The 17474-nt window shown below is 46.2% G+C and overlaps 1 protein-coding gene across 1 annotated transcript in view; it reads left to right on the forward strand.

The window, feature by feature from the left end:
- C2CD3 (C2 calcium dependent domain containing 3) overlaps positions 1-15908 on the forward strand; it is a 55163-nt gene extending 39255 nt beyond the window's left edge. Inside the window, exons 27-33 of the mRNA XM_019473895.1 lie at positions 752-852; positions 1798-1974; positions 2922-3139; positions 5147-6194; positions 6873-6975; positions 15009-15367; positions 15474-15908. Of these exons, the coding sequence (XP_019329440.1) occupies positions 752-852; positions 1798-1974; positions 2922-3139; positions 5147-6194; positions 6873-6975; positions 15009-15143 (1782 nt within the window). The 3' untranslated portion in view covers positions 15144-15367; positions 15474-15908. The remainder of the gene's footprint in view (positions 1-751; positions 853-1797; positions 1975-2921; positions 3140-5146; positions 6195-6872; positions 6976-15008; positions 15368-15473) is intronic.
- Positions 15909-17474: the final 1566 nt, after the last annotated feature.

Below are 17474 nucleotides of genomic sequence, written 5' to 3' on the forward strand. Positions count from 1 at the left end.
TCTCCCAAGTAACTAGCAATAGGACGAGAGGAAACGGCCTCAAGTTGCGCCAGGGGAGGTTTAGATTGGACGTGAGGAAAAATTTCTGTACTGGAAGAGTGGTTAAACATTGGAACAGGCTGCCCAGGGAAGTGGTGGAGTCCCCATCCCTGGAGGTATTTAAAAGACGAGTAGATGAGGCGCTTAGGGACATGGTTTAGTGGGCCTGGTGGTGTTGGGTCGACGGTTGGACTCAATGATCTTAGAGGTCTTTTCCAACCTCAATTATTCTATGATTCTATGATTCTATTGTTAGGAGAATATTCTGTGGGTTTGGATGCCTGGCACTGTTCCGTTTGTTGCTTTGGGTGGCAGTTGATACCCAAAACCATACTGTAAATTCAGCCTTTCGGTGGTTAGGAAATTTCCAATTTGGCTGAAATCTGTTTTTCTGGAAGATTTGCCATTTCTTGTGTCTTTTTTATTCTCTAGACTTTCCAGTTACGCTGGGGTGTGATATACACGTGTAATGGAGCCCCTATACCCTACTTTCCATCAGTTTACTCTTCGGTAGTGTGGGGGGAATTAATAAATGTTTCTGAAATAAGAGTGCTGTGAAATGGTACTTTGGCTCAGTGCTGGAAAATCCTTTGAAAATTTAAAGCTATTTAGAAAACTTAAGTTTTTGTTTGTTAACTCAGCAAGATACTACTTCAGTTTCTCTATTTTCTTGCTGTGGAAGGTTCATGTGCAGCGTTCCTCTTTTTTCTAGGTGAAGCCCAGCTTTCCAACATTTCCCAGTAATGCTACAAGCTTTTCCAAGCAGATGCTGAATACCTTGTCAAAGGAAGTCAGTGTTCCTACTCGAGAGCAGTAAGTCAGCTGGCTGTCCGTCATTTTGATCATTTTCAGGGCTCGGAAATCTACCTATCCGAAGGCTATTGACTCTACTGAAAAAATAACAAGCCCTGTCAAAGGTCTTTCCCTGGTTTTGGACTTAAAGATTATACCAAGTTCCCTTTACCAGTGAGAGGGTGGCCCAGGAGATAGAAATCCTGAGGCAGGTACCTTTCTACAAAACCCAGATGTTCTTTTTCTTCTCACTGATGTTTCCTGATTTGTTTCATTTACACCCTTCTACATTAGGATTTACACTATGCCATTGCTAAAACTGGCAGATACTTCTTCCAGGCCTTTATAAGAATAAGGGTTGTGTTTGTATTTGTTTTTGTTTTTAATAAGGATAATAAGCGTAAGTTAGAATAGAGTATTGCTGATATATCCCCTTTATTTTGCCGTAACTCCTGTCCATGGCCGGTGGGTGACAGCTGGTGAAATGCTGTAATATTGCACATTCCAGGACTAGGATTGTCAGATATCCTGCAGCAATTCCTGCTTTCTGTCCCTTAAAACAAGCACCGATGTTTATATATTTAACTAGCAACGTGTGAGAGAGCGTTTTAATTCATGGTTTCTTTATTTAGCGTACATAGGAGATGATACTTTTCCTGTATGTGTCTTTGAAGTTTAGAGGGACCATGGGTCACCGTTATTTGGTCTGAACGGCTGGCTTGGCAGCTCCCAGCAGACATTGCAAATTCCCTATCAGCCACACTATTAACCGGCGCGGAGAGGGTAGTTGCAGTTTACTTTATTTTAGTGTAAATCTGAAACAGTAAATGCCGTCCTTGATGACGTTTGAAAGAGCTAGTTTCATCCGTCGGTGGCTCTTTAATGCATTTAAAGACGTTGGATATTCTTAGTTTGCAGACTTTTCACGATTAGAGATTTCAAACTGATTTCTGTTGTTAAACGTAGGCCTGTTTCTAGCAGAATTAGTCCCCCCGGAACACACACGCCTCGTCATGAAGAGCATATGCAGAACGTGCGCAGATTTCATGAATCCCTGCAGCAAGCAGACGGGAACGCGCACCGGGCGGCAAAGATGGACTCATTATCGCTGTCATCACGTGCTTCTCTTCTAACTGCTCTCAGGTAAAGCAGAGCCAACAAGGTAATTCAAAGCCTTAGGTTTGCAAAGCAAAGCTTGAAACTGAAGAATTCTTGCATCCGATTTTAAAGGAAATGAAAATACGCAATAACTGATTAAGAGGTATCAGTGGGATATCAGCGTAATTTACAGCAGGATGAGATGAGATTGGAAAAGCAGGGACTAGGGGGGCAACTTTCCATTTAGGACTGAGGCTCTAGCAATGATGTGAGTCTCTGAAGGGAAACAGCAACAGTAGTGTTTCCAAATCTGGATTGAATGCTTTGTTTTATCCATCTTTGCACATCTGTAACGCAACACACGCTATTAAGCCAATAGTCCTCTGAGTTGGTTTTCACAAATACAAGAACAAGCCTGTAAGCGTTTTCATGGCGCATGGAGCAGGACGTCCTTTCCCAACAGGATGCCTTTCTCCTTGCTAGAAGCACTTTTCTTTTGACTAGATTCTAGATTTAAATCAGGTGTGCATTTTAGGAGAAGAATATTTATTATCTGTAGGAATACAGGACTGAAAGAGACTTTCTGAGTCATTCCATCCCTTCCTCTGCTACCACAAGCCATATATCATAAAATCCTTAGATCTTAAGCAGGTAGAAATCCTCAGGTTTTTATCAAGCTCGGTCATAAAATCAATTAATACTCTTGGCTTTATGACTTCTATTGGAAGGTCATCTCAAATCCAACTCTTCTGATTAAGTAAGTTTAAAACTAGCTCTTTTTTTTAACTTCCAGCCTAAGTTTCATAGCTAATTCGGCATTTGTTCTTGAGTGTTATCCTCTTGCTCAACACTTACCTACTGATCTATTTTTCAGTAATAACCCTTAATCTTGTATTTGCGTATTTACATGCTGTTGACTAGAATGATGCAAATAGAACCAGTCTGCCACAGGCTTTTTTTCCTCTTACCAAATTTCTTACCACTGCTTGCAGAAAAAACTTGAGTGAGCTGGATGAGGTTCAAAGATACTTCAGTCAGAAGCTGACCAGGTCTTTTCCTGACTTCAGTTATGGTAACACATCCAAACCAAGTCGTGAGGAGCGGGAGAGTGATCATCGGGGCTTGATGAGCAGAGAAGCGGATCCCAATGGATGCCATCTTTTGGAAAAATCTAGTCAGTTGGTGTCTCAGGTCAGCAGCCTAATCAATGGTAAGTTGTCACTTGGTTTGGAATTTTTTGTCAGAAGCTGCCTTAAAGTATCTTCAAATTTCTTAACGTAATCAGGACCAGTTCCTGGTGTTGGTAATGAGTGCGTGTTGGTCCGTTGGGAGAATGCTTCAGAGAGACTTTCAAACCCCTGTCAGTGATGATAGTGAAATGTTCAGACGGAAGATTAGGTGGGAGTTAAGGCCCTCTCAAGATAGCCTAAATTCTACTTAAATTTCAATGCCTGTTCAGTAGAAAAAGGGAGGTCTTGCAGAAAAATAGTCCACAGAATGGTACTGAGCTGAGTCTGTGGTTCTTTGCTAATAGGAATTGGCTTATCTCTGTTTTCAGGTGAAATTATGCCCTACGACGAATAGCTAAAATAAGGCTCTTTTAGGATAGGTAAGACAAAGCTCTTAGTAAGCAGCTTCTTTTCTGTTTATCACATTCAATACATTTCTGTTTATCACATTCAATACATTTCCTCTTTTAGAGGCATCAGTGCAATTAATTTTCCCTATCGTTAGTGCTGTTGGACACAGAATGACATCCTTAATAAGGATGGAGTGTGACACAACAGGGAAGGAAACCGTATCTCTTTGTACACCTTGTTTTCAGATGTATGTGTTTTCACTCTGCCTGGCATTTCCAACAGCTCCGTTGTAACCGCTCTTCATCTCAGCGCTAGCCTGCTCGCTGATTGCGGTTAATTTAATGTTAGCTTAACTGTTCATGCCACTCTGATCTCGTACCGGAGGTGCTGTGAGTAGCAAAATGACCAGGAAATCAAATCCATGCTGGTGCTTTTAAAATAATTTATCGGAGTAGAGAATAAACTGTGGCTCGGAGCGCTGCCAGTTGAAAAGTTATTCTGTGCTGTTTCTGCCTGTGGCTACCTACAGGGAAGCAGCGCTTCCAAGAGATGGAGTTGAAGGACACATTTCTATTACGCCAGAATTTGCTATTCTTGTATCACCACCTTGATCTTCTCATTTTTTTCTTCTCCAAGGTTTTGCTCCTTTTGTTCCCCTTCTCATCTTTATTAACTGTTTTTACTGCTTCTTTACATGCTCTCCTCTACAATCTCTCAAACTCTTCCTTCTCTTTTCCAAATGTCCTCCACCATTACCTTATAGCAAGACTTTTTTCTCTTGCCTCGGAGTAGCAGTAGTTTGCCATTTAACCTAATACTGGTGAACTAATTTCTCAAAGAATGCAAGAAATGAATAGGATCTGCTAACTAGGAACCAAAAATAGGTGATTGTGGCTTTTTAAAGAATTCGTAAAATCCCCGGAGAATTTCAGGATTGCATGGATTTTATTAATGTTTAGTCTTCTAATCCAATTACCTTTTTTCAGAGCCTGTGGTAGGAGCACAGGCAGCTCTTTGTTTTCAGACTTTACAATTTTACCACCACAACTGAGCAATAGTCCCGAGTGGATTTCTGTTTTACAAATATTTAATTAACAATTGTCTGTCATTTGATTCGACTTGCTAAATCAAACTGAAAACTGGAGAATAGCAGTACCAACTGTGTCTACTGGGCCCCTACATAAAACTGGGGAAGCTATGAGAGGAAAAGGTGGTTAGATTATCCATCACTCCTCTCTAGATTATTCTTCTCTTCTTCCCATGTGGCCTGAACTGTCCAAACTGTTTTTAGCCACTCCAAGCAAGAGGTATTTTTTCCATTTGCTTTAGGTGTACTCTGTATATCAGAGTATTTTCACTGTCCAATTTTTTTTCTTTACATTGATGTAGGTACTTCTAGTTATTTCCCAGTGATTTCATCCTGAACATTTCCTTTTTTCTGTAGCATTTCTGTCCTCCTGGCCTTGTCAATGGTAGAGAGAGCAGAATGTGATCACACCAGCAGAGTGTTTGACAAAGCTGTGCATGTTTAACTCCTAATCATTCTTGCATATATGATTTTCTGCAAAAAGCCCAAATTAATCAGATAAAAGGTCAATTGTTGCTCTGTGCGTTTACTGCTGTTTTCTATTGATCAGACTTACAGACTATAACTAAAAATAGTAAAGAATCTTCTAATGTGCACCAAGACAACAGCAGAAAGCTGGGTGCTACACATGCACCCAACCAGAAGGATGAAGAAGCCAGAATTGAAGTATGTCAAGGCCAACTTGAGTTGGACTCGCCCAGCGTTTGCAGTGATCCACAGCAGCCGTGCTCTTTTGGGAGATCTGTGTTTGAGAGACACATGTTGCATGAATTTCTAGAGCAAGCTGTCCCTGAAGGTGAGCGTCCTTTGCCAACAGACTACATCCAGGAAGGTGAAGGTGCTTTTGCCATCCAGCCACAGAGTGAAGAAGAATATGAAGAAGACGTTATAGAACCACGAACTCTTAACGAAATAACAACCGTAACGGACAAAACTAGTCCCTGGTCCAGTGTGCTATCTGAAGTGGAGCAGGGTGCTGACCAGCAGCCCATAGACTTGGGGCCTGAAGATCAGCACTCGATGGATATAGACTGTTTGCAAAGAGGAAACAGCAGACGGAGCAGCACCTTCTCCAGCATACTACAAGGTGACAACCAAAGCGTGCTCACCACCCTTAGCCCATGCGTTAGCCTCCACGCAGATGAGGGCAGTCCTTGGGCTGTAACAGAAGGCTTTCAAAGCTTGAACAGTGGCACAGAAACAACGGAGAAGGAGCTGTTTCAGCCTGCTCATTTGTCAGAAGTGCATCAAACAGCCAATGGCCCTGTAGAAAATGGAAATTGTGACTGGGATAGAGTGTTTAACACTAAACCAATAAAGCAGAATGTAGAGTTTCATGCAGGCTCCAAAGGACTACTGGAATTTCCAGGAGACGTTGGTTTGACCAATCCAAAAACCACAGAAGGAGAGAAGGAGGAAAACAGTGAGGTTGTAAATGAAGATCGTCAAGACAAGGAAGAAAGTGGTTCTGATGAGATAAGTGTTAAGAATGTATCAGCCCAAGCAGGCTCGGAAGGAAATAGTGAAAGCTTCTGTGATGACGGCAGTGAAGACCCACTAGAAGAGTCAGAAAAGTCTGTCAAACCGAAAATTGTTTTGTATCCTCCTTTTCTCTTTTCTTAAACACACATTGCATTCAAGGAGCGTGTCTTCTTGGCTAGAATCTCACTGGCTTCGGGAAAGAGAAATTCGCTCTGTGGAGCTCTTCCCTGGGAAATGAGTCTAGAATCAGTGACCTGGGAAGGTGTTGGAAGACCCTGTTATGTTGTGTTTCACACAACGTAGTGATGACTTCCTTGCCGTTTGTAACCAATATATTCTGTGATCCATGAGAGTTACTTCATTTTGGGTAGTTTCAATGTGTCGTCTTGCATTTTTTTCCCCATGTTGTTTTTCTCCATATAATGTAACTCTTGTGTTTCTTCTGTATTAAAAGAAACGTAGTTTAATTTGCTTTTAAAATACTTTCCCATGTTTCTTGCATGGATCCCAAATCTCACATTCAGTTTCACTAAGTTGTGTTGGAATTTTTGCAGGATGAAGTACTCTACGAACGTGTGAGGTATTACTGTAAAGCAAGTTTGTGCCCCATGCTTTGTGAGGCCAGGTGAGAGAACCAAGTGTTCAGAACGATAGAGTAGTGATTAAAATGAATGAGACACCATCTGGGACCCATTAACAGCTGTTACAGCGAGGCTTGTTCCACATCTGCAGCTCCTGTGGAGGTCTGTGCAACTACACGCTGCCAAAGGTTGTTCCTTAACAGCTCTGCTCAGATCTGATCCTGTTGTTGTTCCCAACTTCTTCCTTCCACCCCAGCAGATGGAAGCCTCCATGAGGCTGCTCAGCATTTCTTCTCATCCTTCCACAGCCCTGAAAGTAAGTATGAGACATCCTTTGCTTTGTTGTCCTAGCTTAGCGGAGTCCGTTCGCTAAAGCAGGAATGGAAGTGCTTCTCCCTGTCTTTGCCTGTCAGCGCTCAGGTTAGAGGTGGTGGCTTCCAAGTCAAGTCAAGGAGAATCTTTCTGATACCTCCTTTCTCTGTGAGAATAATTTTCAGCACTCACAGCTGCATCGTCTGTGATACTTGGCGTTTATGTTAACCAGTTTGCGTATATACTCAGTGAATGTTGCTGTTCTCCACTGGGGTCAGTGGAAGCGGCAGGTACTCGCTCCACACTTCCTTGTGCTTTGATGTGAGGTAAGGTGCGTAATTTCGAGGATGCAAGCTGTAACTTGTAATTATGACTCCAATTTATATCTTTTAGATAGACAGGTAGATACCTTTCAGAGCTTGCAGGAGAGAGCCTCTCCTTGAGAGATACCAAGTAACTGTTCTTCAGTGGAGGGAGTAGTAGAATAGTTGGAGTGGTCGTTACTCGTACAGGAAAACTGTTGATTGCTTTTGCTGTTTCATCGGTGATTTTACGTGCACAAACATCATTTACTGCAAAAGGTTGGAGATCATTTTATTTCCAAAAAGTTTGTGGCTCGGTTGTTTTGAGGTCTAAATATTACTCTTTTCCAGCCACAGCTTTGCTCTGGGTGTTGATGTGGATCTGGGTACTGCAGCAGCTGGGCTGTTTGTTTACCTCTCCCAGAAAGGATAATGCGTTGGTTCCCCTCGTTCTGACCTATGAAACAAATGCTCTAAGGAATGTTTATGTAATCGGAAACAGCTTGCTTGATTAAACAGAACAGAAACAGGCAGGATCTAATAGCTCTGAAGTAATGGAAACTACTTTAAATTGATAAACATGTTTACAGCTCAGGTAAAATACCTGACTTGTTGCTGTTTTGTGTTGTAAAAATGATATTTTTTCTGGTTTACATAATACTATCTTGCCCTAAAGCCCTTGAAACTTGTTCCTGATGAAAGCAGGGACCTCTGTCAGAGTCGTCTTGGGCATAGTATACTTCGAGGATCCTAAGATACATCTTGATTATAACATCTAGACTGCAGCGTGCCTTAGTGCTTGTTAGGCATACTGTTCGTGCTGTGTCTAAATACTTTGGATGATATCAAAAGCAGAATCTCAGATGTGTTTCTCCTTTGGAATCCCCTTCAAATTCTCCTTGTTCCCTTCTGTCCATCGCCGATACCCCCTTCCACTCTGTCTCGATGTCATGCCCCCTCTTCTAAGGTTTGCGTTCTCTGCAGAGTTAGCTCCAGTTCTTCCCGTGGAAGCACCGTGTCTTTCCGTGCATCTGCAAATCATCACTCAAACCTACGGTTTAATATTGATATCAGCTTTACTTGAATTCCCTCTCTCTGCAGTGCTAAGCTTAGTGGCTGGAAACACACTCCTGAAAGTGATTAATAATTAGGGAGCATATTAGGAAGGCACTATTAGGGTATAGCTGACCTTAAACCAGCTTAATTACAGGATTAGCTGCAGCTAATCCTTCGCAGTAGCACTTGCAGGCTTCTGTTGAGACAGGACTCAGTTGTGCCTTGTGTTGTGCACCCAGCATCAAGCAGCCTGTATGAAGAACACGAAGTTTTTCGTTTATGCCGACGGTAAAATGTAGTTCAGGAAAACTGTTTTCTCATAGTTTTGTTCTTAATTAGCCTGAAGAACATCAGTTTCTAAATCTGGGTTTGTTTGTTTTGTTTCTGCGCAGTTCAGCAAACACCGAGCGTGACAGCAAGGCTGAAATCTGAGCTGTTCTTGTCTGAAGATCAGCAGTCCCCTCTCGCTCACGTGGCAGCTGGCAAACTTCTCTCCTGGCCTCCCTAGCGTTCCTGCCACCTCTCCCTGTCTTGTCTGACCCCCTGCTTTCCCTGTCTTCCTACTCAAAATGATGAAGAAACGGCGAGAAGGTGAAGCGGGCAGTCATGTCAAAGGAGCTGGCAGCGTTTTGAGACAAAAGGGTCGTCTCAGCTCATGCTGCGAGGACGTGGGGATCTGAGAAGGTGCTGCAGCAGCTCAGGCCTCAGCCTGGATGCTGTGGTCACCTGCCAGGGACCTGAGTTTTGCAGAGCCTCACAAAGTCTAAAATTCTTCAACCTTTTTTTCTCCATTACATCAGACTCAGGCTTCCAGTTCCTGAGGTCCTTCCCAGCTCTCCTCTTCCACACTGGTCACCTGCTGTCCTGTCTGATCCAGCAGTCCTGGTTCAACTTCTGCCACTTTTCAAATTCAGTGAGCAGCTTTGTGCTTTTCTCCTCTCGGTCCTTTTCCAGGCAGTTCCTGATACAACGTAGGGAAAATTATCCAAGTTCGTGGCTAAACTTAACAGCATCCAACACTGTATCGTATTTACTGTAAAGCTACAACTATTTTTTAAGCGAGTCAGAGCCATTGTGTCGGTGGCCCAGATTACTATCCAAATCTTATTTCTGACTGTTGCCCCTGGCCTCCCTTCTCCTCCCTCTTGCCTTTACTGCGTTCATATGTTCCATGTTATTTTATGTGCTATTGCTGATTTTTCAGGGCGAAAATTGAATCCCGCCGGGTGTGTTGTGTCACACAGAGGGGACTGCAACATTGATTCTGGTTCGGGTTTGGGGCAATCGTATGCCAGAGTAAAAATATTCAAATGTGATTCCGATGAGATGCTGGCTGGGAAACCCATATTAAGGCTTGCTGCCTTTCAGAGTTGGCCCAGTCTACTGGTAATGAAGGTGGGTTTTTGGGGGGCAGGAGGAAGTATTTAAAAAATTGGAGAGTTAATAAGCTTTTCCTTAAAATACCTTGATTTTTTTTTCCCCTCACCTCTATGAATATTGCAAAAGGATGAAACTTCCATGGGAACCAGCTTTACTCGGAATAATTAATATTTGTATATACATAGATTTACCTTCAGTGTAAATTAGAATAACACTTTTATAACACAGACTTAGGCAGATTCGGAACAACAGGCTTTTTATCTGTTCTAAAAATGCAGATGGTTAGCAATGGTCCAAACATCCTTTCTTGGTTGCAACGTTTCCTCTTGATCTGCTCCCATTTCAGTAGCAGCCACTAACGCTCTTCTTTTTCCTTACTCAGCTTACCCAAAGAACAGAGCTAAGGCTTTTGCTTACTAAATTTGTCCTCCTGACCTGCTGAACAGAAACGCTGGCGTCCTCTTTCGCTTTCACGATCAGAAAAAGAAGGAGAGGTGGCTGTATTCTTCATGTCCGTTGGGGAGTTGCTGGCTGTGGTCCGTGATTTGATACAGACCTTTTCCTGTCCAGAAAGCAGAAGTAGGTGCAAGGTCGTGCCAGGGGTAGGCTGTAGACTTAACACAGATCTGTTTTCACCCCTTCATCACTGCACAAACAAAACTAGCCATCAAAATTGCTGCACCGCGGGGCTGAAACGTCCTCCGCCTCGGTTACCAGAATTCTTTGACCTTGAAGTAAGCCATCCCCCCAAGACCTATAAAATGCTAATGAATCTGTTTGCTTTACTCCAATCCCTGGCACACAGCGATTAGATAATCCTCGGCTGGTTTAAGTGTCCTGCTGTATCGCTGCCATTTCTATAAAAAGAAAAGTGAAGCGTGATCTTCTGTGCGTAAGTCCTCTTTCCTCTTGCATCTTTCTGATTAGACACGTGCGCCTCATGGCTGAGCATCAGATACTCGGAGTTTGTGACTGCGTTGGCCTAGAGACGGAGAGGGAGAAACCCAGGACAAGCGCTGCTTGTCCTCAGGTCGTAGCCTGAACCGGCAAAGCCTGTTTCGGAGGCAAGGAATGGTGTAAACACGACATTTCAGATGTGTGCTCTCAAAACTATGCAGAAGGTTAAAACTCCTGACTGTTTGAAACTGCCTGTTTGATGTATCGAAGGAGCTTCTTAAAAACGCAGCGTTGAGGCTAGAATGTCTTGCTGAATGTTATACGTGTGAGGAATTTGCATATTTCAAAGAAAAATAGCTTTATACAGAGGTAAGTGTAGAAGTGTAGCTCTTTCCTGTAGCCGTATCCCAAAACTGGCGGTGAAGCTAAACCAGCAAATGTAATTTCATAAAGGCTTCTGATCATCTGTGCGAGCTGGGCGTGTAAACTGTGCTTTTAAACGTCTCTCATTTTGATTCACACCTGTGCATGTAGAATAGCAGCAAGAAGAGCTGCTAAACCTTTCCTACAGCTGGAAGTTCATTTTTAGGAAGGTCCTTGGGATAGATACGTGCATCTTAACACCTCTGCAAATGGACACAGCGGTGTGAAAATGGGAGGAGGAGTATTTTAGCCACTTCTATCTGAAACAGCAGGCGAGTGGTATGTTTTCCAAGCACACCTCGTTTACTGACAGTCAGATGACATCGCCTCGGTGTCATCTAATAGCAGCAGACACCTGCTCTTCTGTCGTATTTTCACTTTTAGAGTACAGTGCTCTTTCGGGGTAGGTTATTGCAGTGATGGCAAAATGTGAGCGAGGGGCGGCATTTTCTGCAGCAGCCTCTCTGGCCGACCAGACCAGGTCAGGAACAACTCAGTTTGTGACGTGCCCCTGGCTTCACCTGAGGCAGGAGAAGTACTGTGGCACCTCTGGATTGTGAACTCTAAGAACAAAGGAGAAAATCTCATTTAATTTCTCCTTTAGAATCAAATTTAAAATTTCTCACAACCAGGGCAAGATTATTTTACAGCTATTTTGGGTCACTGGGTTTGTGCAATTCAAAAAAAAAAAAGTCCTTTCATTTCTGCAGAAATACTCAGCTGTGCCACCGTCTCTGGTGGATCTGGGATCCTCAAGGCAATTTTGTTCTCTTTTCCTTTATCTTATCCCTCACGGTATGTTACCTTCTCTTCCGAGTTGCAGGACTTGCAGCTGCTCCCACTGAAATTCATTAGAAACGTCCTGTTGGGTCAGTGAAAGCCATCTGCATTTTTTCCTTACATTCAAAGCGCGAGTTGCCGTGTCTCAGTTCCTAGCTGTGCCCGAAGACGTGTATAGCATGAGGACCCGTGAGAGGGGAGTTGTGAGAGGTAGGACGTGCAGTTTCGTGACCCCTTGAAATAGGGTTAATTGGATGATTTGGGGAATTTGATAGAGAGCCATCGCTGCAGTGTAAACCTGCTTCTGGTTTAATATTGCAGTTAGTTCCTGCAAGCTTTTCACGTGCACGTAGTTGTGGAGACAATCTTTTTTAGGTATGTTGGTGGTGTAGCCTCCTCCAGGGTAGAACAGGGCGCTTCTTAGAGAGCAAACAGCGTCACCACAGCTTGCTGGAAAGAAAGGAGAGTTTCTGAAGTACGGTGCCAGCGCCGAGAAGCGGCATGGGGTTGTCTAGCTGCAATTTGGCGAGTGTATGGATGTAAGAGCCAGAATTTCCTCCGTCTTTTGTTTTTGTTACAGTTACAGACCTTCCTGGGCCGAGGGATAAGGCAGTCCATACCAATTCTTTGCAAATACATAAAAGTGGTGTTCAGAAGCGAACGCTGCTTGATGCACTAAAACCAGAAGCCTTTCGCCAGTCCTCTGAGCTTTCACTTTGAACATTTTTCTCTACGAACTGCTTACGAATGCTGTACAGAGATCAAGGACCAGCACCGAGCCGTCTCCAGCCAATACTAATGTTTCATAGACAGTTGGCACAGAAAACAGCGTGGGAAGAACAAGCTACTGACTCGGTCCTCTCTGGACAACCTTGAGCAGAATACGCTGTCAAAGGGAGATGGTTCAGCCAGCATCTCTCTCTGCTGGTTTTTAAGCTTCTAATGTTGCCAGGTCTGCATTTAATCTCTCTCGGCTTCTTACATTCTGGTTTAGGAAAAATCATCCTAGAGCAGCATTAAGGAGAAAGAAAAACAAAGCAAGGATTCTCATAAATATAAACGTATGGGTTTTCAGTACGATAAAAATGGGCAGTGTCTTAAAGTATTGTAAACCAAAGCTATTTTCCTGGATACAGATTGAAGTCTTTTACAGAAGTCTTTTCACATAATTTACACAATTAGCCGTATGAAACTGGGTATTCAGGGTATAGGAATTTATAGTTAGCTTGTCATAAGCCTTTTCTGCGCTGTTGGATGTGAAACCACGTGAGCTGTTCCCACCCTTGTCATCCTTTTTATTGACCGGCCGGCCGGCGACCAAAACCATCGTCTTTGCGAGCGTTGATCCCTCTGTCTCCGGAATCTGGCTGTGCAGGAGCAGGCTGGGTCAGCGTATCTGAAAATCATCCTTGAGGAAATCTTGGCCTGCGGTCACAGCCTCTCTTGGTCTTGTCTGTATGGAGAAATTGTAGCTGATGTTAAATTAGCTTGCAGTTAGCCTCTTGTGCTTTGCCCTGGCTCTAGCAAACGCAGGTACACGCAGAACATGTAGATCAGGGGGTGGTTTTTTTTTCCACAGACTGTTTTCCCGTCAGGGTCTTCACCAGCGATGCTGTCACAGGGCTAATACTCAATGTGCTCGTCATCTGAGCCTCTAAAGCGCAGGTAACCAAACACAAGAAATCTCCAAACCCATTTATTCCTAAAATCATAGAATCATAGAATCATTGAGGTTGGAAAAGACCTCTAAGATCATCGAGTCCAACCGTCGACCCAACACCACCACCCACTAAACCATGTCCCCAAGTGCCTCATCTACTCGTCTTTTAAATACCTCCAGGGATGGGGACTCCACCACTTCCCTGGGCAGCCTGGTCCAATGTTTAACCACTCTTTCAGTACAGAAATTTTTCCTCACGTCCAATCTAAACCTCCCCTGGCGCAACTTGAGGCCATTTCCTCTCGTCCTCTCGCTTGATACTTGGGAGAAGAGACCGACCCCACCTCGCTACAACCTCCTTTCAGGGAGTTGTAGAGAGCGATGAGAAAAAAAGCCGTTTCCCTTCCCCAAACGGTGCACGTCAAAGCAGGGAGCGCACGGGAACAGGAGGATCCTGGCGCCGTTTCTCTTGGGAGGGAGCTGATCGCCTTAGGAAGCCTTTCCACTTGCCCGACGAGGCTGATCCCGGCTGGGACGGAGGAGCAGCCCCAGCGATGTAGGTGAAAGGCTGGACCGGCGTATCGGCTTTCCGAATCAAACCCCGCTCGCCAGGAGACCTTCCTGGCCCCACAGCTAAGGAGCGGCGCGTCCTAAAACAGCACCGCTTGCTTCACCCCTTACAGGCAGCTGAGGCTGGATCTCTCCTCTCTCGGTGCTTCACGGGCACGACCTGGCTCTAAACTAGTTAGGGAGAAATACGAGTTTCTTTGTGCACGGAAATTATCCGTCTTTAGTGCTACTGTAACATCTGGGAGAAAGCCTGGCTGCTGGGAGGGTGCACGCAAACCGAGGAGGATGTTAAAATGCTTAAAACGGTGGTTTTCGTCTCGTGGGCTGCTGCTTAGGGGTCCCCGCAGGTCACTGCGACTGGCCAGTCTAATTTGTCAGCAGGCTTGGATTTGTTGTGTAGGAGCTTTGCCCTCCCCATTGCAAGGCGGTTTGGGTTTTAGGGTTCTGCAAATTAAAAATAAAATAATAATTGAAAACCAAAATTCAGAGAGTCGGAGCCCGGTGAATGCGCTGGTGTAATTCTTTTGGCTTCATAGAAGACGACTTTGGCTGAGGGTAGACATTCACAAATGCAGAGTTTTCTTGCCAGAGCAAAACTGCGTGGCTCGGACCTTTCTAATTTTGGCCTTCAGCTTTTGCTTTCTGCAGCGTTGAGAAAGAGCAGCATTGCAGCATCTAATACTGTGTCGAGCAGGGAAATATTTCACCATCGTGGGTTTGGGGTTTTTTTTTTTCCCCCAACAGTTTGAACAAACAGGTTTTTTTTCCAAACAGTTGCCTCTCAGTGTGCGGAACAAGAGAACCACCCCTCTGAGGAGAAGCGGTGAGCAACAGAAAACACACCACGAGGGGTTTTGGGTTTTTTTCCTGTGTATCCAGCTTCTCGCACGCTGCACGACCCTGCGGTTTGCTGCCATCAGAAAACGGGCGCGGGGCAGAGCTGTAACCTCCTGTCCCTTCTCCCCGCAGAGCAGAAGCAGAGCAGTGCCGGGGGGCATCCCGTACTGCAGGCCGACTCGTCCCAGGCCCACGGCTGATCTCTCGGAAGAGGAAACCAAAAGAATCGCCAGGATTTTCTCTGCTCAGCTCTCCAAGAAGGAATAGCGTCGGCGAGAGGCCGCCTGCGGCGGCTGCTTCGCTTCCCGAGCCACGGCCTGACGCATCGGCAAACGCTGGGTCCTCCAGGGAAGAGGAGATGGAAGCTGTAGGTTTTAATTTGCCTAATCGGTATCCCGTTAGAGGGACTTAAAGCCTGGTGGTCAACCGAGGGGAGCTGAGAGACCGTGTGTCTTGCAAGGGCAGGTCCCCGATGAGACTCACCGCTTCGGGTAACTGATGAGCTGATACCTGGTCTCCGGGTAACTCCATCTTTGGGCTTCATTCGTGTGAAATTTCTCTAATTAACCTTTTTCTTTTCTTTTTTTTTTTTTTGAGTAAACACAAAGCATCCCACTTTGAGACAGCTCCCTTTTTCTTCAACCAAAGGATGGAGAACATTAGAAATCTGCCATCCTGTCGGCAAGCGGAGAACTGTCGCCTCCCTGCCGGCGTGTGCTGTGGATGGGGAGGGAAGATGAGCTCCCTCTCCAGTGGCCTTTCAAAAATAGTTGGTGGAAAGCGTAATTTTCTGATTCTAGAGGAATGTATGATGTGCCGAAGGGGCTTGTGTAAATACAGGCCAAGGATACTGTAAAATACCGATGTGCGTACAAAAGGGTTTTACTAGAAATGTGGAGCTTTTATATTCTAAATTATTTTTGTACATTTTTACGTCGGGTACCTTTTGGATAACGGACTGCGATGCGAACCGAGCCAAGTTATTTTTGTACTGCTCGCCAGCGTTTGTGTTTCAATAAAATTCCCCCGGTTTCTTGTCATCTGGTGCGAAGCGCCCGGCTGCCAGGTCACGAGCCTGCCGGGGGATGGGACTCCTTCCCCCAGGAGCCCCCGGTAACGCGCAGGAGAGGAGGTTGTAGAAATGCTTGCTGGAAGGCGGTGGGGCGGGCTGGGGCCGTAAAGCTCGCTGCTTTGCAAAATAATTGAATATCGCCGTGTAGCGCCGCCCGCGTGGAACGAGTCGGATCTGGGGGGGGGCGAGCGAATGCTCCAAATTAGGGCTGCTTTTCGAACCCCGCTTTGAATTCGGGATTTAAGGAACCAAAGCGTCGGCATCCCTTTTTTCACGGGGGGGGGGAAAATCCCGCGTCATTCGCTGCTAACACAACTTGCCCGTGCTGGGGAGCTGGACCCCAGCGGTAAAACCTGGTCTGCCCTGCCTGCGGGCTGCCCAGGCGCTGCCTGCAGAGCTCTCGGCCTCCTGCAAGCTGCCCGAAGCGGGGGCAGGCTAGCCCTCAGCGCTGCCCCGTGCCTCCCACCCCCCGGCCTTCGCAGCCCCGATCCTCCGCCCTGCAAACGTGTCCCCTTTCCCTGCCCTCGCCGGGTGAGGGTTGGGAGGTGAACGTGCCAAGTGTCCCCGTACCGCGCGTCCCCAGCATTCCCTGCCAGAACAGGAGCGACGCGCGGGCTTCCTTCTCCCGCTGCTGATCCTGGTGGCATCCCCAAAAACCCCAGGCGGGATCCTGGCTGGGTTGGGAACACGGTCACAGAGGAGGTGACAACGTTGGCTCCCGAGTTAGATCTCGGGCATGAGACAAACAGCTTCTTCCTCTTGCATTTAGGTCCGTGGCGGAGCAGGGTCCAGCCGGCCGGGAAAACAAAGACGGCAGCCAGCTGGAGAGGGGTGTCGGCGCCAGACGAGCTTCTGCCTTGAGCCCGATCGACGGAGCAAAGGTGGCTTCAGGGTGTCAAACCAGCGCGAAAGCCCTCTTGCATCACCAGGGGTGTGCGATCTTTGGCGAGCACGTCCCTTTGGGCTTTGTGCGTGTAGCACAAAGGGTTTAGCACTCTGAGTTTTAAGAAGATGGAGGAAAAGGGGCATTTCTTGAGCTGTCACCCCACCCCTGGCCTCCAGCCTTGTCCTGAGCCCTGTCCCTCCCTTCACCTCGGCTGCGGGCCCGGTGCACGGCCACGCTCAAAGGCATCGTGGTTTTCGTCGTGCGGAGCACGAACGCGGGAGGGGTTCACCTCCGAGCCGCTCGCGTGGCCCCCTGCCCTCGGGATGCTCCACGTGAGCTCGGGGGACACGTTACACCATGCGGAGGAAATCCCGCCGGCAAGCTCGGCAGCTGCCCGGGATGAATTATGGCTGCGTGGTCCGTGCCAGGGGCAAAGGGGTCCGACCTGCCCCGTGGTGGGGGAGCGCTCGGTGCTGCTCTGCCTCCAAACTGCTCACTTCTAAAGCCTTGGGCAAGCGTTTTTCTGCATCTCGTCCTTCACAAGCGCGTTTGGGTTAAAAACCAAAATGCTCCCCCCTCCCCCCGTCCGAGGTCCCAGTGGCCACCAAACGGGCAGGACCACATTGTCGGGTGCCGCTGT

Source organism: Aptenodytes forsteri, unplaced genomic scaffold (genome assembly GCF_000699145.1).
Source record: "Aptenodytes forsteri isolate BGI_AS27 unplaced genomic scaffold, ASM69914v1 Scaffold231, whole genome shotgun sequence".
In the NCBI taxonomy this organism is placed as follows: Eukaryota; Metazoa; Chordata; class Aves; order Sphenisciformes; family Spheniscidae; genus Aptenodytes; species Aptenodytes forsteri.